This window comes from Rhipicephalus microplus, chromosome 2 (genome assembly GCF_043290135.1).
Source record: "Rhipicephalus microplus isolate Deutch F79 chromosome 2, USDA_Rmic, whole genome shotgun sequence".
Lineage (NCBI taxonomy): Eukaryota > Metazoa > Arthropoda > Arachnida > Ixodida > Ixodidae > Rhipicephalus > Rhipicephalus microplus.
The window spans coordinates 85,050,418-85,072,872 of record NC_134701.1 but is presented as its reverse complement, the minus strand read 5'-3'; the positions used below and the strand labels follow the sequence as shown (position 1 = coordinate 85,072,872).

Below are 22,455 nucleotides of genomic sequence, written 5' to 3'. Positions count from 1 at the left end.
CATCATAGCTGCGAATTCGTTCCGTAAATAAGTAGCCATTTCGCTCAACGCCCCTCGAGTGCAATAGTCGGATCGTGCCATAGTTGACGGCATGTCAGGGTGGCACTGAATGTCCACTGACAAGGGTTGTGGTAGTCTAGGTGGCGTTGGTTGTGGTGTTCTTTGCTGCGTTGATGTTTGTGTGATGAAGTGGGACTGATGTGGAGAGGGAGGGAGAGGAGGGAACTGCCCTGCCCAGCTTACCATCTGTGCTTTCCTGTGGGAAACCACTTTGCTGGCCATGATGATGCGTTGTCCCATCCGTGTGCCAGCCTTGAGATCCCTGCTGGCCAGCGAAACCGCTCCGCGATGACGAGTTTCCTCGCTTGGGCCCCGACTCAACGCTGGAACGGCTCCTTTGCCTGGCTGCACTCTCGGATGCACTGCTCCGCCCTCCGGGGCTGGGAGATGTTGACTGGTCCTTCCTGGTGGGAGTAGCTGACCGGGGTGACTTGCGTTGGTTGACTGGTGGCAAAAACCGCTTTGGGCATGGTTTGCCAGCTGTCGGGTGGTCGCCACCAAAAAGCATGCAAGAAGGGTGGCACTCGTGGTTGTTAGGTGATAGTCATTCCCCGCACACTCGACATTTCGGTGTGTCAGGAGGCTGTGGGTATTGTTACGCAGCGCGCCTCCGACGACGTTACGAAGGGCGCCATGAATCCCACCACTGATCTCCACAGTTACGAAAGGCGGTGACGCCAACACGGTCCCGAAGGTGCCACTGCTCCGATCTCCGCCGACACGGTCACCAGACGTTTGGTAGCGTAGGTTTCTCAGCTCGCGACTGCTTTTGCGCAAAACTGATATACGAGTGGACGAGACGGCGGTCAGTTAAACAAGGTCTATGTACAGCATATATATAGAGGCGTTACAAACTCGGCACTGGGGCCGACAGCCTAAAGACTCGGACAGCCGAGCTCTCTCCTCAGACACATGGGTCTACTGGTCGCGACGCGCTGCAGGGCTTTTCTTCTATGCACCGGGTGAATTCTTTGAGTAAGCAAATGTCCAACCAGAAGCGCCGCTGGTCGTGAGGTCAGAATCCTCCAATGGGGTCGCCGCTGGGCCGCGTCATTCTCATCGAATCTGGAGCCGCTGCGCTGCACGTGGCTGCACCAAAATACGAGTGACGTCGCCACGCATTGCGTCAGGCTCACCAGACAGGAAGGCACCGATTGCTTCGACGGGCTCGCTGGCTGACGTGACTTACTGTGCGTGCGCGGCAGAAAGACACCGCCATGTGATGACGCCGATGAGTTCTCCACGTCAGGCGGGCTCGCGTGCTGGCCTTGACACAGATTGCCTTTTTCAGAGGCATGGGCGTTCGCTGGGGACTCGCAGGCTTAACAGCACCCCCACCGCCAGACAATGCGCCGGAAAGACGACCTGCTTCCACGTGGCTCGGATGTCAGGCGCGCTCGTTCGCCAAATCCCTCCAGGTTCGCCTCCAGGGCCATGGAGAGATTGCAGCTACAGACTGTTCCCGGAACACATCCCATTTTTGAGGACGGATCCCAGCTCCACTGGCTTGTCGCCACAACTTGTCAACCAGCTTCACTCGTCTCCTCTGACGATCTTTGGTCTCAGCACTTGTCGATGGTTCTGCAACTTGTGAAGAACGGTTCGACAACAGACTACACACGACACAAGCAAGTGCCCTTGGTCCACCGACAGAACACCAGACAAAGTATATTACAACATATGCCAAGCTACGTGTTCATCAGAATTTTGTTCCCCCTACATCAAGAGGCACATCTGGGACACAAGACTCTTAAAATGAGAACTCAATTTTTTTCACGTACAACAATGTAATGAAATAGAATAGAGCATAAAGTTGGCTCCTTGAGCTCATTCTGGACGAGAGCGCTTAGCTAAGGTCATCATGAGGACAAAATTTTGCCCCGAATCGCCAGCGAGAAACCAAAATGTGGAGAAGGTACTAACACGCACGGCTCAATGCGTCTCCATTAGCGTTTAGCTTTCCTTTGTTTGTTGCGAACGTCAAAGTTGTGCTTTTAGAGTAGCCTCAGTAACCGACCACTTTTTGGCGACGATACCTATGCGGTACCAACAGCTGCTCATACTTGCAACGTTGCACAGCTGTGTAACTACAATATTGTAGTCCAGATTTCTCATAAAAAGAAACATTCCTTCTCAGGTCCTCCTTCTGGACGTCACTTAACCTAGGCTCTAGGTTCAACTGCTCCAAGGTTACCTCCGATCCCCTTTCCATTACATAACTAGAACTCAAAATTTCTGCTCCCTCTTCCTCTGAAGCATTCAACAGCAGATTTACGACCACTTGACGTTGAACGTATCGTTTCATTAAGTCACTGTGGTGAATTTTGTTCGGCTGCCTTCGTTATTTCACTTCATAAGTTGTATCAGAAAACTTCGATATTACTTTGGCGGGCCTTTCCCAATAAACCTCAAACTTGTTCTTTTTGGACGGCCGCAGCAGCATTACCTGACTTTTTACTTCAAAAGAGTGCTTCTTCGCCGATTTGTTGTAGTACTCCTTCGACAATACTTGTGCAGCTTTCATGTGGCTTTCCACTAGCGCTTTAATCGAGAGGTCCTCACGTTGCTCTCGAATGAGCATCTCTTCATCAACCCTCGACAGCTCGCTCCAACTTTCCGCTACAGGTGAGAGCGTTGCACCCCTCTCGCTCTGACTAAATGGCGCCATGTCGTCTCCCCCGCTACAGAAATTGCGCCGGTCGCTTGGGTGACGGGCCGCTCGAGTGACTGCTCACATGGCTCACATGGAGAATTTCCTCTCTGAGGTTCCGTCGACTCGCCGCCAAGGTCACTTGATAGTTCACCACATTGAACAAAATCCAGCGCCTGCGAAAGCTTCCGCGCTTGCGATCGCATGAGGGCCATGTACACTAAGTTCGAGAAAAACGATTTACTCTGCTCTTTGAGAAGCTGCTCTGAGTTGTTAGAGAAAAGATAAGGAAAACGCTCGGGAAGCGTGGCAGACAAATCCGCTTCGGGGCGAAGCTCACCGAATGGGCCTTCAATGACAACCGTAGCGATTGGTAAGCAAGCACTCTGCTCCTCGGTGACTTGCCTGATCCACGCGCATTCTCCTGTAAAGTCATCCGGAGGCACCAATGAAGGATGGAAAACGTCCATGGCTGCCGCTGAGTCTCGAAGTGCTCGACACGTTTTCCCATTCACACTAACTTCTTGGAAATATGGCTCTAACAACCGCGTGTTCTTTTCCAATTTTCGGATTGTCGCGAAAGCAAACTTTTGCTTACAGGTTATCGCGATGTGCCCTTCCTTTTTGCAGTTGTAGCAGATTCACAGCTGTCGTTCGTTTTTCGATTCTCGGATAGTCGCAAACTTTTGCTTACAGTTTATTGCGATGTGCCCTTCCTTTTTGCAGTTGTAGCAAATTCGCGGCTTCAGTTTCTTTTTCGATTCTCAGATAGTTGCAATCTTTTGCTTACAGGTTATCGCGATGTGCCCTTCTTTTTTGCAGTTGTAGCAGATTCGTGGCTTCCGTTGACCAGGTTTCTTTAAAAAGGCCTCTTTGCTTTCATGTTTTTCAACGCGCACTGCCTTTCTATGCAACGTTCGGCGAGTATAACACTCCTCAGCTAACTCTGCTGCCTTGTTTAGCTGTACTTCACCAAGTTTGTCCTGCAGCTAAAGCTTCCTCCTCGATGCAGCGGTAGAATTGCTCCAATGCAATGCGTTCTACCACTTTATCGCGATTATCATAAACACCTTCGCCCTTGAGCCATTCAATTAAATCGGCTTTAGGACGAAATGCGAAGTCAACGTGTGACTCATTCCCCTTTTTAGCATACCGGAACCTTTGCCTGAAAGTCTCGGGTGACAACTCATAACGTCTCAAGAGCACTTCCTTAAGCTCGTCATAGCTCTCAAACGCTTCCCTCGAAAAGCAGGTTATCACGTCGGACACTTCGCCAAGAAGTACAGCTAACAGGTTCCGCGCCCAAAAAGACCGCTCTAAAGCATTTCACTCATAGACGTGTTCAAACTTGACGAGATTTTTCGCCATGTCCTCGCCTACTACGAACAGTGACAGTTGGTCCCGAATTCTATAACCGCTGACCTGAATTGTCGGAGAAGCTACGCAGGGCGCCTGCGAACACTGTAGGAGAAGGCAACTCTATTCGTTTCAACTCGAGGCGCTCCTCTCTATCGGCCTCCTCACGCTCGCGACGTTCGCGCCTTTCAGCTTCTTCACCTTCGTGAACTTCTCTCCTTTCGGCCTCTTCGCGGCGTGCTTTGATATCCGCCCAGGCCTCATAGACTTCCTCAGCCAACACTCCTACATCTTTCAAGATCTCAAGGATCGCTTGCTTTCGTTTGGCATGGTCCAAAGTAATGCCTAGTTCCTCACAAATTTCGATGAGTTCCTTCACTTTAAGGTTCTCCATTGTTCACACTAGTCTCTTGCTGTTTGCCCCTGTTATGAATCTACTTGCTGTACGCACTATAAGTCTACTAGCAAGACGCGCAAGCAATTTCAACACTGCCGTGTTTACACCCTTCACATTAACTTTGGTTTCAAAGCGCTCTGACTTTGCTTGAAACGATCAAAGCTCACTCTAATGCTTCACGCAGCCCTTCTCCAAACTACTACAACCTGAGCTAGAGTAGTCTGGAGAACTGACGGGAAAACATCAGGCACTCACCGCTTCGATGTCGCTGACGCCGGCCGATCCTACCGCTCCCACCACTGTTACGCAGCGCGCCTCCGACGACGTTACGTAGGGTGCCACGAATCCCACCGCTGACCTCCACAGTTACGAAAGACGGCGACGCCAACGTGGTCCCGAAGGTACCACTGCTCCGATCTCCGCCGACACGGTCACCAGCCGTTTGGTAGCGTAGGTTTCTCAGCTCGCGACTGCTCCTGCGCCGAGGTGATAGACGAGCGGACAAGACAAGAATGATTTAAACAAGGTTTATATACAGCTTTTATACAGAGACGTTACAAATTCGGCACTGGGGCCAACAGCTTAGAGACTCGGACAGCCGAGCTCTCTCCTCAGACACATGGGTCTACTGCTCGCGATCTTCGCAAGGCTTTTTTTATATGCACCAGGTGGATTATTTGAGTAACCAAATGTCCAACCAGAAGCGCCGCTGCTAGTGAGGTCAGAATTTTCCAATGGGGTCGCCGCTGGGCCACGTCATTCTCATGGAATCTGGAGCCGCTGCGCTGCACGTGGCTGCACCCAAGGACGAGTGACGTTGCCACGCATTGCGTCAGACTCGCCAGGCAGGAAGGTGCCAATTGCTTCGACGGGCTCGCTGGCTGAGGTGACTCTCTGTGCGTGCGCGGCAGAAAGGCACTGCCGTGTGATGACGCCATTGAGTTATTCACGTCGGGCGGGCTCACGTGCCGGCCTTGACACAGATTTCCTTTTTCAGAAGCATGAACGCTCGCTGTGGACTCGCAGGCATAACAGCACACATCCTGGCTGTGTCCTGTTTTGTTGCACTTTCTAAAGTGGGGAATAGTCAGTTTGTAGAGGTAGCAGCGAGGAGCCTGTCCGTACGCGTTGACGAAGAAAGGGACTCGCTTGCCACAAAATTTGAGCACCATTGCTCCGGAGTTGCCGAAGCGTCTGCACGTAAGGACCTCGTAGCCTGGTACTTCAACTTCTCTCAGGAAGTCGTCTGATGTGATTTCATGGCCTATTCTGTTGACCACACCTTTGCACGAATTATCAGGTGCAATACCGTAAGAGGTGATGTCATAGGTTGCTGCGTGCACTGTAATTTTGGTGATTTGTCCAAGTGCAGTTGCGATGTCTTCAGGTGAGGTGCTTATTGTTAGCACATTTTGATTTTCGTCAACACGAAGATTAATATCAAGCTTCTCACTGCGTATATTTGCTGCATGAGCTACGGCGAGAAGTAACGTCTTGGGGCAAACCTTGCTCAGATTTAATCCACCATGGGGTCAGATTTCTAGCTTGTAGTTCTCGGCAGAGAGCGGTAGGAGTCTTGGTAGGCGCGTCTTATGCCGGCTCTCACATAGAACGGGCTCGGACAGCGTGCTTGGCAGCTGTTGAGTCGGTACGGCATGGGGTTGTAGCTGTTGAGTCGGTACGGTATGGGGTTGCAGCTGTCGGCGTTTGTTCGCTTTCTTGGTAACAGTGATCCATGGATGTGCGTTGCGCTCATTGCGCACCTGCGTATCAGCGTCTTGACTTCTATGCGTATCCATCATGTGGTCCGTGGAGCGAGAGGAGATTGAGTGCTTCTCGACGGCTGCGACGCTAGCAGAGACGCTCGCCATCCGCTGTAGAACGCGACGGCGTTCTGTCCAAGCCGCGTCTCCGGCTTGTTAGGGTTAGCGAGGTGGACCTCGCCTAAGAACTTTCGAAAGCGTTAGGACGTTTAAAATCGCACTCACAGGGAAGTCTGGTATAGGCTTGACAGTGGTGATGCTAGGAACAAGTTCCTATTATTGCAACAGGTCGCCAGGGAGAAATTCTTGAAAATGAACCTGAGCCGGAGTCGATGTGATCCGCGTCCGTCGCATGCTCTCGACCTTGACCGACCGCAAGCCCGCCAGGCCCAACCCGTGCGACCAGCGTCTGTCGGGGCGGCCCAGCGGCAACTGGTGTGAAAGGCGACATGCTGCATTTCTCGCTGATGACGTTAGCCAGGCAGCACTGTGGCTGCCTCTCTTCGTGACAACGAGTTGCCGGGCGCAGTCAAACCCGCATGCGTCAAAGCAACGCAGCGCGCCGCGCGCCAGCGAGTATGTGGCAGGCAGATCGGCACCTGGTGTGGCAAAGCCGGCGAAACACCACGAAACAAATGCCAGCGCGCACGCGCACCGGATCACATAGAACTGTATTGGCACGTTCAGTGCGGCATGTAGTCATGTTCTTACATACCACGCAACTGATATTGATCATGTCTGCACCAGTCATACCTTCGTCACCCATTGACGTGAACTAAAACAAAATTTGACATATGTGAAGCTAGCGAAACAACCGCAAACGCATCATGAGTGTGGCATGTAGTCATCTTGTTACATGACACGCATGTCATGTTTATCATGTTTTACGTGTGATCTACCTAGAGCGTCCGTTCCCATATCTTAGTACCGAATTTGGTACATGTGAAGCTAGCGAAACGGCCGCGGGCGCATCATGAGTGAGCCTGTAGTCATGTTGTTACATGACACGCATCTCATGATTATCATAATAGCACCAGTCAGATACCTTCGTCAATCATTCACGTCCCATGATACCAAACTTTGTTTATTTGAATCAAACGAAACGGCCGCGAGCGCATCATGATCGTGGCATGCAGTTATTTTGTTACATATTATGCACCTGATAATTATGATCTTTGCACAAGTCACGTACCTTCGTCATATATTCAAACAATGTGCAGCTAGCGAAACGGCCGCGAGCGCATCATGAGCGTGGCTTATAGTCATGTTACATATCACGCAGCTAATGACTATGATGTTTGCACCAGTCACATAATTTCATCATCCATTCACATCCCGTTATACCAAAGTTGGTATATGTGAAGCTAGCGAAACGGCTGGGAGAGCATCATGAGCGTGGCATGTAGTTATGTTTTTACATGACACGTATCTCATAAGTATCAAATTCGCACCAGTCACAAGCCTTTATCATTAAATCACGAGCGGTAATACGAAATTTGGTATATTTGAAGCATGATTGTGGCATGTAGTCATGTTGTTACATGACACGCATGTCCTGATTTTCGTGTTGAGTTCTGTCGCTTGTGTTAGCCATGCAGTTATGGCACACCCAAGAAGGTTATAACCTCCTTGGTCACACCCAAGGATGTTATACTATAACTATGTATAACCTATTAGTATGACCCATGTATATGCATACTAAAAGTAAGCATAACCTCCTTGGTGATACCATGCCAGTTTTGCAAGATGTCATGTGAACGAAACCACTGCAAAAGCGGCAAGACCATGAAAGGTAAATCTTGTTATTCATGACGTACATGTCACAATTTTGAAGTTATGACTAGTCACTTATGGTCGTAATACAGTCATGTTATGGCATACCAAGTTTGGCATTGATACCATTATCGAAACGGTCACGCGAGTTAAAAGTCGTAGGCATTTAGATAGATAGATAGATAGATAGATAGATAGATAGATAGATAGATAGATAGATAGATAGATAGATAGATAGATAGATAGATAGATAGATAGATAGATAGATAGATAGATAGATAGATAGATAGATAGATAGATAGATAGATAGATAGACAGACAGACTGACTGACTGATAGATAGATAGATAGATAGATAGATAGATAGATAGATAGATAGATAGATAGATAGATAGATAGATAGATAGATAGATAGATAGATAGATAGATAGATAGATAGATAGATAGATAGATAGATAGATAGATAGATAGATAGATAGATAGATAGATAGATAGATAGATAGATAGATAGATAGATAGATAGATAGATAGATAGATAGATAGATAGATAGATAGATAGATAGATAGATAGATAGATAGATAGACCCGAAGTCGCCGAAGTTCGCTAAAAAATGCTTCGAATTTATAAAAAGTCTCGAGGCTTTTTCCATGACAGAGTCGACAACGAATGAGAAATTTTCGTATGCCGTTGGAAAGGCGCGTGGTTACCGTGATCTCAAATTTAATCATAAGCTTGAACAGCAGCAAATGGTGAGAAGATACTCTAGGTGAAAGCGATCCAATGTCATGGTGGCGCAGCTTCCTTGATTTCTAAATACAATGCGCATGTCTGGTGTTTCCCGGCTGTATCAAAGTATTGCAAAGTACCACACTGCCATGACAGGTATGAAGTGGTAGTCATTACAGCCAACGTATCTTTCTGATGCATTTGTGAATAACGCAATGCAGTTGTACGGATAGGGAAGAGACAAAACAGGCTTCAGAATGTTTCAAGGGTATTAGCAGTGTCGTACATAAACAGATATCGCTAGAAGTCATTGCGTGGAAGAAGCTGTCAGTTTCCGCTGGAAGTGCAAAGCTGATTTGACCACAATGACCACTTGATGATCCCCCAACAAAAGCAAACTAGGTGCACTCACAGCCATGGGAAGGCCACCACACGTTGTAAAAAATGTGGCATCACAGTGCGTGAAAAACGATTCAAATTACACCATTCAACTAGCGTGGCTTGCACCATGCGTTCAAAATTGACACAACGCGACCCCTCATGTGCCTTGTCACCTTATACGTAGGACGCTGCCAAAACTGTTGTTAGAAATATTTTCTAGTGAATATAAGCTTTCTTCTATTATCTGAGATCTTAGAAGCAAATATTTCGAGAAAAGAAAAGCGTTCGTTAACATCCTAAAGTTCAGAAATATATAGGTTATACTACACAACTACACACATCTTATAGAATCAGCGTTGAGTCATGAGTGGTTGTTTTCCTCATCGCCCATGCTCTACTGCGTCCGTCAACGCGATTCTTTGCCCAACGTGACGCCTGTGTGGGGTGTTTTTAGGGGCGAATTAGTGCCTCTGTGGGGTGTTTTAGGGTAGTGCGTAAAATATCTTACGCTTTGACCTGCAAAGTGGTGCCGGTGGGAGATTTCTCCTGTGCGTTAATGAACAATAAAAAATTCGGAGCAGGCGCGTTATCAAAAGCCAAATTCTCTTGCCTCTTATTCCCCATTAGCAGCCATTCGCATGTACATTGAGCACTATCTGACAAGAAAGGGTTGAAACATTTTATTCACTGGGCGCAACCTCCTTGGTTTCAGAAAGGTTTAGCCAGCCTTGGGCCGCAGTGCCATGAATACAGTGAAATATCATATACTATGATTTCGAGGTGGTTAAGGCCCGTATTCACAAACGCTCCTCCACTCGACCCTTCACTTAAAACGCTCCTTAAGTGGCGTTTTCCCATTCACAAACCGCCCTTCACTTAAAACGCTTCCTTCACTTGAAAAAATCTTGACCGTTTCCTCGAGATTGTCAAGGAAGCGATCGAGCTACCTTGAATCGTCCCTCGAGTGAAATATTTGCGCCAGCATCGCGTCCATGGCGGAGCCCGTCTCACTTTGACGGCGTTTCTCGATCAAGTAGGCTGCCACCGCCGCGTTCTTTCGACAATGACGGTGCGCGTTTACTACGGAGCTGTCTTCGAACGGTTCAGCAACGGCTCCTGTGGCGCCGGGACAAGCGGGCGTGGTGTCAAAAGCAGCACTCACCAGTGCCGTGATGTGTTGCGTTCCGTGCATGAGCCAGTGGATTACCTGGCTTCGGGTGTGCGTATACTCTTCGTGCAAGTGCTCCATGACATACGGCGGATTCCAGTGCTTTGAAGTGTTTTGATGAAGCTCGCACACCACATCAGTTCAAGCGTGGTGCGAAAGCTTGACAAGCAAGCGGCATAGCAAACTTTTGATGTGCTGGGTTCACTGTATTTTAGAGTGGCTTCCTCTCTGGTGAACCTTTGCTGCCGTAGCCGAAATTTACGACGAAGCACACCTCCGTTAGACGACCATCTGTACCAATGAAAAGGTAAGTTCTCCTGTGTTTTTTTATTTTTTCCTGCTGTGGTCAGATTACTATAAAGACAGTTTAAGAAAAGCACAACACAATACATTTGGCGCAATGAGTGTGCTGCTGTAGCTACATAGCTTCTTTATACATAGCTTCTTTAAACATAGCTTCTTTATACAGTGTCTATGCAGCTCACAATACCAATGAACAACGAAGTACAAATTTAGCGGATCAAGCAGATGATCATGCTCTGTGAAACCTGCATGTACGCAAAAGTGCGTCGAGTGTCGTATGAAAACGCAAACATATGAAATATAAATTCAGCAGATGCGTAATGGCATCGTTTTTTTTAATTTAACCCCATTCCTACCTCCTGAAGAAGAATTGCTGGTTATGACACTGATTCGTGCAATTAGATAATGAATTTATATACCCATATACCTGGTCAGCTGCCCAAGTGCCTGAGCCAAACATGTGTCAAAAAAGTCAAAGCTCAATACTTCAACCATGTCTGTTCTTGAACGCGAGACATACTAATGAATGTGTACACAGCTAGAATTAAAGAAAAATGCGGCTTTTGTATCCAAGCTATTACGTTTTTCTAATATTATTTTTTGCCTCTTTTGTGCAGGGGACCAGCTGCCGACAGAACACAGAGAAAAGGCCTCCTAGAATCTGGCGTCTTATCAATGCATTGCAGAGTTTGCACGACTGTATACAAAAGCACAAAAACAGCAGGGAATGCGTGCAGCTACAACGAATTAGGCGCGCTATGGTGTCTACTTCCTTTATCTTATTTATGATGTCCTCCGAGCTCGTACTTTATCTTTATAGTGTGTAGGTTGCATATGTTTGATTGATGAACACTTTTCATTTGCATTCTTATGTTTGCCACGTTGCTCCTCATCAGCCGCATGAAATAAAGGTCCATTTGCCATTCACAACTTCTGTTTTGTTCATTTATCAATACATAATTATCATCGTGTTTGTCTTTTCATGATGAGACAGGACTGCAAAAACCACTTCTCCGATTCTACAGGAAAGCAGTTCTAGGAAAATTAAACTTGTTTTATATAAAGCAGCACCACTCCTCTTCCACGGAACAGAGATGGCGTGGTTCTGCCTGACTTGCTAATGATGCAGCAATAGTGGATATTTTATTTACAGGGTTCTGACCAGATGTATCCGCGATGACTGCAATACTCTTGAGCATTTTTCACCGCTTTGTTGCACTGATCTTCAATTAATCAGCAGAATAATATACGCTGCTCTTGACGACACTTTCTCGGAGGTTGAGAGAACCCACAGGATAGTTTTTAAAACAGAACAGTGCCAAAAGTCAGACGCAGCTTCAATTTTGTGATTTCCAAAAAAATAAATAAAAAAATTCGTACAATTAGATAATTAGAAATTCCTACGCGACACGGACTTGAACAAACGACTGTAACAGCAAAGTCACACACCGCGAAAGACAAGACTGGACTATGACTGAGTGTGCGCGTGTGTGCCGCCGAATGTGCTGTGTTTTTCTCTTCCCTCTCTGCTCTCTATCTTTCATCTCCCCCATCCCTCTTCCACGCGCAGGGTAGCAAACCGGCTGCCTATAGGCTGGTTGACCTCCCTGCCGTTCTTTTTCCCCTGTTTTCCTTCCTTCCTCCTGTCTCTCATTCCCAATAGCATCCAATGGCATGTACATTGAGCACAGTCAGACAAGAAAGGGTTGCTACGTTTTACTCGCTGGGCGTAACATCCATGGCTTTAAAAAGGTTTAGTGAGCGTTGGGCCGCAGTGCCATGAATACAGTGAACTAGTATATACCATGAACTCGAGGTGGTTCAAGGTGGGAAGTAGACACGAAGCGCAAGCCATAAGAAAGTGTGCGTGTTCCACCTCTCGTTTAGTCCTTGAAATGTCCGCTTGATGGCGGTGCGTCTATAAGCGGAATATATGATGAAAAAATGCGAGATGGTGGTACTTGGAGTGTGTACTAGCTGGACGAACGGAACACATACAGATGCAAGGAGGACGTACGGATGGCTGCATGAACGGATGAATGCATGGACGGACGCGAGGGTGGATGCATGGACGAACGGAGGGATAGACGCATGGATGGACATGTGGACCCACGAACAGACGAATGCACGCAAGGACAGATGGACGCGTGGAAAGTCGCACAGATGGGCGCATAGATTGACGGAAGCAAGAACGAATGAATAAACGGAGGATTCGCCCCACTCTCCATCATTCACCCTGTAAATATGCTGTCATTTTGTTTTCAAATGAGCTTCGAGAACTCTCGTGGCGTTGTGTTCGAATATTATACTGCTAGGCAGCGGGCGCGGGTGGAAAGTTATGCAGTCTTGTGTGTTTTTTTTTCATATTTATTGATTACGGCACCGACAGGGGCGATTGCGGCATCCACGTTCAAAGCAGGAACGGGTGCCTAAGAGTTACACTGTAGAAGTGTAATTGTAAAAACTGAGTTGCGCAAGCTCCTTTTATGGCTTAGGGGCAATAGAACCAGGCATTAAAGGCTAGAAAACACACTGATGCAAATGTCACGTAGATCGCTTGCCCACATCTCCTGGGTAAGAATGAAATAACTGTAAATACGAAGAAATTGCGGAATACACAAAAGTGAACGTAAGAAGTACATGCGAAACGATCAGACCTGATAAATACTTTCATATCGGGTAGAAATGGGAAGTAGTCATAAAATAAACGGTAAGTACATGAAACGCAAATGCTAAATGAAGAACGTGACAGTGAATTACTGTGAAATAGAAGCGAAGTAGCAAACAGGTGTGACGGCATGATCTTCCACCTCTTCTTAGCTCTATTTGAAGTGACTTTTGTTATTCTACGTGCTACCTCATCCTTCATCCCCCCTTCGCACACCACAAATTATTTTTTATCATGATGAGATTTTAAATGCTAAAATGAAAAGGGCAGCTAAAAGACTGTACTCACTTTGCAGTGTTGTTTAAGAAAGTCTGATTAAACTGGTAATCAGTCAGATTGAGGAACATTTTCGTGGCACGTACACACGTATGATTTGGACGAGTATAGTTCCGTTTTAGCATCCAGACAGACTCATTGGTATCCAAAGCCTAAGAAGAAAAATGAAATACCAGTTTACCGTCTTTACCACTTCAGTGTGGGGATACCGGATTTAGTGATAATTATTTTCAGCGACCTCAGTAGCCGAGCTAGTTTTTTCAGTTCATTTTGGTTTATGCATTGTGCAATATATCTTGGAAATCAACACCGACATGAATAAGAAACGCTGGCAACCCACGTACTATCCGTTCTTGGATATTTCTCTTCTTTTATAGCAGCGCCTCACAATCTGATTATCAGTTTTTTTTCACAGAAATTCCTCTCTTGATCTTTCAGGGAAAGCAATGTTGCTCACGCAGGATCATAATAAAGAATTTATCATTGTTATGTATGATAAAGCATAGATTCATGACGGCGGGCATTTAAAACATATCTAGACCCCATACATATTTTACGGATGCGAGCACTTCAAGTATAAGCAATTATGGACGTAATCAACACAGCCTGTCATGATTATATCAAATAGAAATAATACTATCACATCATTTACGACAGCGAAATCCTCATGCATTAGCATGAAGCCAGTCATAAAGAGTGGGTGAAGCTAGGTCTTGAAATCTATATAGTGCACGTTGAAATCGCCGACTCGTTCAAAAGGCTTGTGCTTGTGGGTGTTTTATAATGTTCTGGTCCAACTATTATTGATAATGGGCTATCGTTCAACCTTTTTCGAGCCTTACATTTGTTTTGACTATACCATACGTTACCCAAATGTTGCTTTATATATTGCAGCATTGAAAACGAACACCGCACAAGCGCCGCCCTCTAGATGCTTCACCCGTAACACTTGCACGTACCGTTCATTACGTAATTCAATACAACCTGCCCTTCTTTATATCATAATATTCATCTTCTTCCTGCCTTGCGGAATTTCAGTGTTCCACTTACTAACAATAAGTACAGAAAACTATTTGTACAATTTGTCGGTGTCAAAATCTGAAAATATGTACCATATATATCAAATAAAAGAACACAGTACTTTTTCCTGTGCGCTAAATGTACTTCCTTCGGAAAAATGAAGTTCCACTAGCACATCCTTTCCTTAAGAACTCTGCTTTATTACAAAAAGCATATAGATCTTATTTGGCACTGTTTACCTACTTAAATGTATCTATATTGGAAGTACAGTATACAATCTTTCGCGTGCAGATAACATGTTGCACGGTACTGTATTGTCCTAGCAAAAGTGTTTTCTTACTAAAGGATACTCCGCTTTATTTTTCATATGTGAAGCATTTTGTTACGCTTTTCGCCAACTTGGAGCGTATCTATCTATCTATCTATCTATCTATCTATCTATCTATCTATCTATCTATCTATCTATCTATCTATCTATCTGTCTGTCTGTGTGTCTGTCTGTCTGTCTGTCTGTCTGTCCTGTCTGTCTATCTATCTGTCTATCTATCTATCTAGCCAACTACGACTTTTAGCTCTCCTGGCTATTTTGATAATTGTATATGTACCAAACTTGGTATGGTATAACATGATTGTATGAACAAGTTTGACTGCTCATAACGTCAATCTCATGACATGTACGTCATCAAAGCCATGATTGACATTTTATGGTGCTGCAGCTCTTACGGTGGGTTCGATCACAAGGCATGTTGCAAAAACTGGTATGGTACGGCGTGATTGCATGACAAACACAAGTGATAGATCCTAACATGAAAAAAACGGCAGATCTCACGTACGGTGGGAATCGATGATATGCGAAGCACGAACAAGAAAGGCTGATATGTCATCTTAAAATCAGCTCGTGGTAACAAGGTGGAGGTAAAAGATGCCTTACATGAATTCCGTGTCATGATTATTATGTTTGGATGTGTCGTTTGCCTTCGTCATCTATTCACGTGACGTGATACCAATTTTAGAATATGTGGAGCTAGCGAAACACCCGCAAGCCTCTTATGAGTGTGGGACGTTGCCTTGTTCATACAAGACACGCGTGTCAGGATTATCACGTTTGCACAAGTCATATAGTTCGTCATCCAATGACGTCACCTAACACCAAATTTGGTATAAGTGGAGCTAGCAAAACGGCCGCGAGCACATTATGGAGGGCCCAATATACTCCAATGTAGCGTTGACGGGCGGGCACGCAGGGCACAGCGACGCTACGTTAGTCAAACGCCACCGCTCTATAGCCTGACGCCAAGCGCGACTGGCGCGACCAGCGTCAGTCGGCGCGGCCCTACGGCAACCGGTGCGAAATGTGACATGCTACATTTCGCGCCAATGCGTTACCCAAACAACACTGCGTCTCCCCCTCTTTTCATGTCGGGAGAACGCCGCTGCGCGCCGCACGCCTGCGAGTATATGGCACGACCAATGCCTGCTTTATCAACGTTGGTTTGACATGTTAAAATAAATGCCAGCGAGCATGCGCACCGCATCGCGTCAAAATGTATTGGCGCCTTGACTGTGGCATGTAGTCATGATCTGACATAACACACACCTTATGATTATCATGTTTGCACTAATCACATACCTTCGTAATCCATTGATAGCACGTAATACCAAACTTGGCATGTGTGACGCTAGCGAAACGGCCGCGAGCGCATTATGAGTGTGGCATGTAGTTACGTAGTTAAATTACATGCATGTCGTGATTATCAAGTTTCTATGTCACACTTTCCTATGTCATCCATTCGCGTCACGTAATACCTAGTTTGTTACAATGAAGGTAGCGCAACGACTACGAGCGCATCATGAGCGTAGCACGTAGCCGTGTTGTTACATTACAAGCATCTCATGTTCATCATGTCAGCATGAGTATCATACCTTCGTCATCTATTCACGTCCCGTAATACTAAATTTGGTGTAAGTGAAGCTAGCAAAATGGCCGCCAGCATATAATTAGCGCGGCATGTAGTATTGTTGTTACATGACACGCATCTTATGATTATCATGTTCGCACCAGTCACATATCTTCGTCATCCGTTGACGTACCATAACACCAAATTTGGTATATGTGACGCTAGCGAAACAGCCGCGAGCCATCATGAGCTTGGCCTGTAGTCATGTTGTTACAACACATGCATTTCATGATTTTCATGTTAGGGTCTGTCGCTTGTGTTCGGCATGCAATCATGTCATACCAACCCAGTTTTACAGCATGCCATGTGAAAGAAACCACCGCAAGAGCTGCAGGACCATGAACTGCAAATCATGACATTATTGAGACCTATATTATAATTTTCAGGTTATGACTAGTCAAATATGCTCTTCACGCAGTCGTATTACGCCATACCGAGTTTGGTATCGATACCATTATTGCAAAGGCCAGGAGAGTAAATGTCCTAGGCAGCCAGATAGATAGATAGATAGATAGATAGATAGATAGATAGATAGATAGATAGATAGATAGATAGATAGATAGATAGATAGATAGATAGATAGATAGATAGATAGATAGATAGATAGATAGATAGATAGATAGATAGATACGCTCAAAGTCGCCAAACTACGCTAACAAATGCGCATTTAAAAAATTGGGAGATCCCACGTACAGTGGAAATCAATGATACGCGAAGCACGATTAAGCAATGTTGATATGTCACTTTGAAATCGGCCCAACGTTACGAGGTGGAGGTAAATGACGCCGTACATGACTTCTGTGTCATGATTATCATGTTTGGATGTCTCGTCTACCTTCATAATCTATTCACGTCACGTGACGCCAAATTTAGTATATGTAGAGCTAGCGAAACGACCACGAGCACGCTACAAGCGTGATGTATTGTCATGTTCTTAGATGACACTCGTTTCAGGAATATTATGTTGGCACCAGTCATATATTTTCATCCATTGACGTCACTTAACACTAAATTTGGTATATGTGGAGCTATCAAAACGGCCACGGGCGCATACTGAAGGGCCCATAATACTCCAATGTAGCGTTGACGTGCGCGCACGCTGGACACAGCTAAGCTACTTTAGATAAACGCGAACATTATATATTCTGACGCCAGGCGCAACCGGCGCGACCAACGTCCGTCGGCGCGGCCCGACGGCAACCGGTGCGAAGTGCGACATGCTGCATTTCGTGCCGATGCGTTACACTGACAACACTGCGTCTCCCTCTTTTCGTGACGGAGGGACGCCGGATGGGCTGAAACGCGGATGCGTCAAAGCAACGCACCGCTGCGCGCGCCTGCGAGCATTTGGCAAGATTGACGCCTGGCGTTGCACGCCGGCGTGAAGCGACAAAATGAACGCCGGTGAGCACGCGCACAGCGTTACGTCGAATTGTGTTAGCGCTTTTACTGTGGCATGAAGTATTGTTCTCACATGACACGCATCTCCTGATTATCATGTTTGCACCAGTCACTTACTTTCATCGTGCATTGACATCACGCAATACCAAATATAGCATGTAGGAAGCTTGCGAAACGGCCACAAGCGCGTCATAAGTGTGGCATGTTGTGATGTTGTTACAAGATACGCATGTCGCGATTATCATGTTTTGATGTCATTTAGCTGTGTCATCCGTTCGCGTAGCGTAGCACCGAGTTTGGTACATGTGAAACTAGCGAAACAGCCACGAGCGCATCTTGAGCGTAGCAGGTTGTCATGTTGTTACATGATACACGTCTAATGTTTGTCATGTTTGTACCAGTTTCATACTTTTGTCATTCATTTCCGTCCTATAATACCAAATGTGGTATAAGTGAAGCTAGCAAAGCGGCCACCAGCTCATTATGTGCATGGCATGTAGTCATGTTACATGACACAAGTCTCTTGATTATCATGTTTGCACCAGTCACACACCTTCGTCATTCATTCACGTAAGCTGATACCAAATTTGGTATATGTGACGCTAGTGAAACGGCGACAAGCACATCATGAGCGTGGCATGTGGTCTTGTTGTTATATGAAATGCTTGTCATGATTTCCATGTTAGGGTTTCTCACTTGTGTTCGCTGCGTAATCATGCCCTACCATACCAGTTTTTCAATGTGCCACGAGAACCGCAAGGCCTGCAGGACAATGAAACTCAAGTTATGACATTCATGAAAGACATGTCATGATTTTCATGTGATGTCTAATCAAATATGTTCTTCTTACACTCATGTTATGGCATAACAAGTTTGGTAGCGATACCATTATCGATACGGCCAGGAGTGCTAGAAGTCGTACGCGGATAGATAGATAGATAGATAGATAGATAGATAGATAGATAGATAGATAGATAGATAGATAGATAGATAGATAGATAGATAGATAGATAGATAGATAGATAGATAGATAGATAGATAGATAGATAGATAGATAGATAGATAGATAGATAGATAGATAGATAGATAGATAGATAGATAGATAGATAGATAGATATGCTATAAGTCACCAAAGTTTGCTAAGAAATGCTTGGCGTTTAAAAATTATGACACGCGTGTCATGTAACAACAAGACTATATGCCACGCTCATGATGCGCTTGCGGCCGTTTCGCTAGGGTCACATATATGAAATTTGGTTTTATAGTATGTGAATAGATGACGAAGGTAAGTAACTGGTGCAGACAAAATAAAGATGAGATGAGCGTCATGAAACAACATAACGATATGCCACAATTATTATGCGCTGGCGCCTATTTCGCTAGCTTTACTTATGCAAAATTTGGTATTACGTGACGCTAAAGGACGACTTAGGTAAATGACACATCCAAACATTATGATCTCGACATGCGTATCATGTAACATCATGACATGAAGCACTGAGGATGCGCTCGCGGCCGCTTCGCTAGCTTCACCTATGCCAAATTTGGTATTAGTCTACTTGAATGGATGACGAAGGTATGTGACTGGTGCAAATATGATAATCACGAGATTTATGTCATGTAACGACATGACTACATGCCATGCTCATGATGCGCTGGTGGCTGTTTCGCTTGCTTCACTTATACCAAATTCGGTAATATGGGACGGGAATAAATGACGAAAGTATGATACTGGTGTAAATATGACAAACATGAGACGTCTGTCATGTAAAAACATGACTACACGCTACGCATGATGCACTCACGGCCGTTTTGCTAGTTTCACATGTACCAAATTCGGTACTACGCGACGCGAAGAGATGACATAGCTTAATGATACATCCAAACATAATAATCGCGACATGCGGTTTATGTAACATGACAATATGCCACTTTGATGACGCGCTTGTGGCAGTTTCGCTAGCTTCCTACATGCCAAATTTGGTATTGCGTGATGCCAATGAAGGACAAAGGTGGGTGAATTTCGCAAACATGATAATCTTAAGATGCGTGTAGTTTGAGAACATGGCTACATGCCACAGATAACGCACCAATTCATTTCGACAGGGCGGTGCGCGTGCTCACCGGCGTTTTTTCCTCGCGGCACGCCGGCAAGCCATGCCAGGCGCTGGTCCTGCCTTATATTTGGAGGCGCGCACCGTGCTACGTTGCTTCGACGCGTGCGCGTTTGAGCGCATCCAGCGTGCCACTCCCACTAAAAGAGGAAGATGCAGGGTTGTCTGGGTAATGCATCGTCGTAAAATGAAACATGTCGAATTTCGCACCGGTTGCCGCCCGGCCACGCCGGACACTGGTCGCACCTGGCGTCAGACTATAGAGCGCATGTTCGCGTTTTGCTAACGTAGCATCGCTGTACTCACAGTGCGCGTGCGTCAACGCTACTCTTGAGTATTTCGGTCCCTTCCTGATGCGCTCGCAGCCATTTCGCTAGCTCCACATATAATAAATTTGGTGTGACGTGACGTGAATAGTACACGAAAGAAAACGACGGATCCAACAATAATAATCGTGACAGAGAAGTCATGCACGGCATCATTTACTTCCACCTCGTAACGTTTTCTTGATTTTAAAGTGACATATCAAAATTTCACATTCAGGATCATATATGATCAATTCCCACTGTACATGGGATCTGCTAATTTTTTCTTGTTACAATTCAAGGGTGCTTTCTACACCTGCTTTGTTTAAACAACTTGTTCCTTGAATACTTATTTGGTTAGAATATACTATCCAGTGGCTGTGAATCTTACCGTTGTTGTGTAATTTAAGTACTAATAGAAGCATAAACAATTATATTTAAACAAGTGTTTATAGAGTTGAACCCCTCTTGGTCCACGCGTCTCAAAAATCATGTGCAGTTCACCTTAGGCGTACGTGCGAATAAGTCTAAAAGCAGTCGTAATTGCACACGTTTACCACGATGCACGCACAACTCGCCTATACACCATCCCTCACCCGACCGCTCCTTACAAAGCTCTACAACTCCTTCATTTATTTTACTTCAGCTTCATATTTAGTATTCGTTGAAACAGCGATGCCCCGGGATTGCTCTTCCATACAAGTTACTAAAGATAGTTGGATCAATCTAGTCTTCACTGAGGTGTAGCAGATGATAATGCAGGCTGCTATTCGTCAAAACATTAGGAATTTTCAAAGAGCACCAAGAAATCGTCGGGTCAGCTTCGTGACACGCCGCATCTAGTTGTGACCGGTAATGCTAAGCCAATCACTTCGCTAAGCCAAGTTATTTTTCTGTTGTAACTCAGAAATGTCTGTTCTTGAAAGTATGATAGCTAATTATGTCGACGGGCAATTACGTCTTGTTCTGACCTTGAATCCATAATCTCAGAAAAGTTCATTGCACCATAAGATAGGAAGCAAAGCTGCCAAATATTTTCCTCTCTTTCAAAGAAGCGTAATAACTTTTTTGGTGTCTAAGACTCATAAGGAAAACAGCAATTGCTAACATTCTCATTCAAACGAGTGCCCGTTGAGATTTTTATAAATATGATTTCTCGAAAGCAGTTTCGTAGCTCTGGGCTGTTACAACAGAAAATTTAGGAGTGAAAGAGTCATTTATCCTCTCGAGCGCATTGTTTGATGAGCTCGTATTTCATTCGAAACAGCAGTCCCTTCGCAAAACAGAAATGACACACATGAAACCATTATCAAGTTACTAAGCTCCATGCACACGGTGTCAACGCAGACTCTAATCGTACTGTACGAAATGAAAGAAAGAAAAAGGATACAAAAGCGTTTAACACGCTTTCTTTTCTCACCCTATACAGATCTCCTACTTGAACTGCGTGTGCAGCAGTGCAGAGTACAAGAATAACAATGAATCTGCAGTGGTACGTGATTGTCATGTTTGTACAGGAAGCAAGGACGAAGCGCTGCAACTTGTAACAAAACCTGCTCTCGCGCAAAGCTTGTGTACTAAGCTGTCTAGCGGAGAGGACGCTCTTTAATTATTTTGAAACGCCTTGTCTGACGTAGCCACCGTTGAGGTGAATTGTCAAGTGTGAATTATCACCCATAGGTGAGTCCCTGACCGTTTTTTTATTTACTACGTTTGCAAGCTTTACTTTTTCTAAAGGTTGTTATTGTGTTGTTGTCACTACGAAAGATGTTTTTTGAACGTTGACTGATGTACTTAAAGTGTAAAAAAAGAAAAGTATTCCTCGAAATAGTTTTGCTTTATATTCGTGCTTCAGCTTTCCGAATAAAGTTAGATGACCTTTAAAGTGTACACATATGTTGACGCCATGTGGCGATGTGGTTCTGGTATGTAAGGAACGAAGCAGTCTTTCCCAATTCCAATACTCCTTCCTTAAACTCTACCACATTTCTTGGAATACTTGATGGTGCTTGGCCATGCTTTCTTATGGACTGCACAAATCAGTGCCTTTTTTTCTTCCACTGAACTGGTACTAATAACCACTAAACTTCAGAAGTATTGTTTCTAAAAAAGAAGACCCAAGCTTAAGTTGGTAGC

At 45.3% G+C, this 22,455-nt stretch overlaps 1 protein-coding gene across 2 annotated transcripts in view; it reads right to left on the bottom strand.

Annotated features, from left to right (window-relative positions):
• The window catches only part of LOC142785139 (uncharacterized), a 144,112-nt gene extending 122,230 nt beyond the window's left edge, over positions 1 to 21,882 (bottom strand). For both annotated transcript variants that reach the window (XM_075883587.1, XM_075883584.1), the window contains exons 1-2: positions 21,740 to 21,882; positions 13,534 to 13,673 (exon numbers count right to left, since the gene is read on the bottom strand). In XM_075883587.1, the coding sequence (XP_075739702.1) occupies positions 13,534 to 13,673; positions 21,740 to 21,826 (227 nt within the window). In that variant the 5' untranslated portion in view covers positions 21,827 to 21,882. The remainder of the gene's footprint in view (positions 1 to 13,533; positions 13,674 to 21,739) is intronic.
• Positions 21,883 to 22,455: the final 573 nt, after the last annotated feature.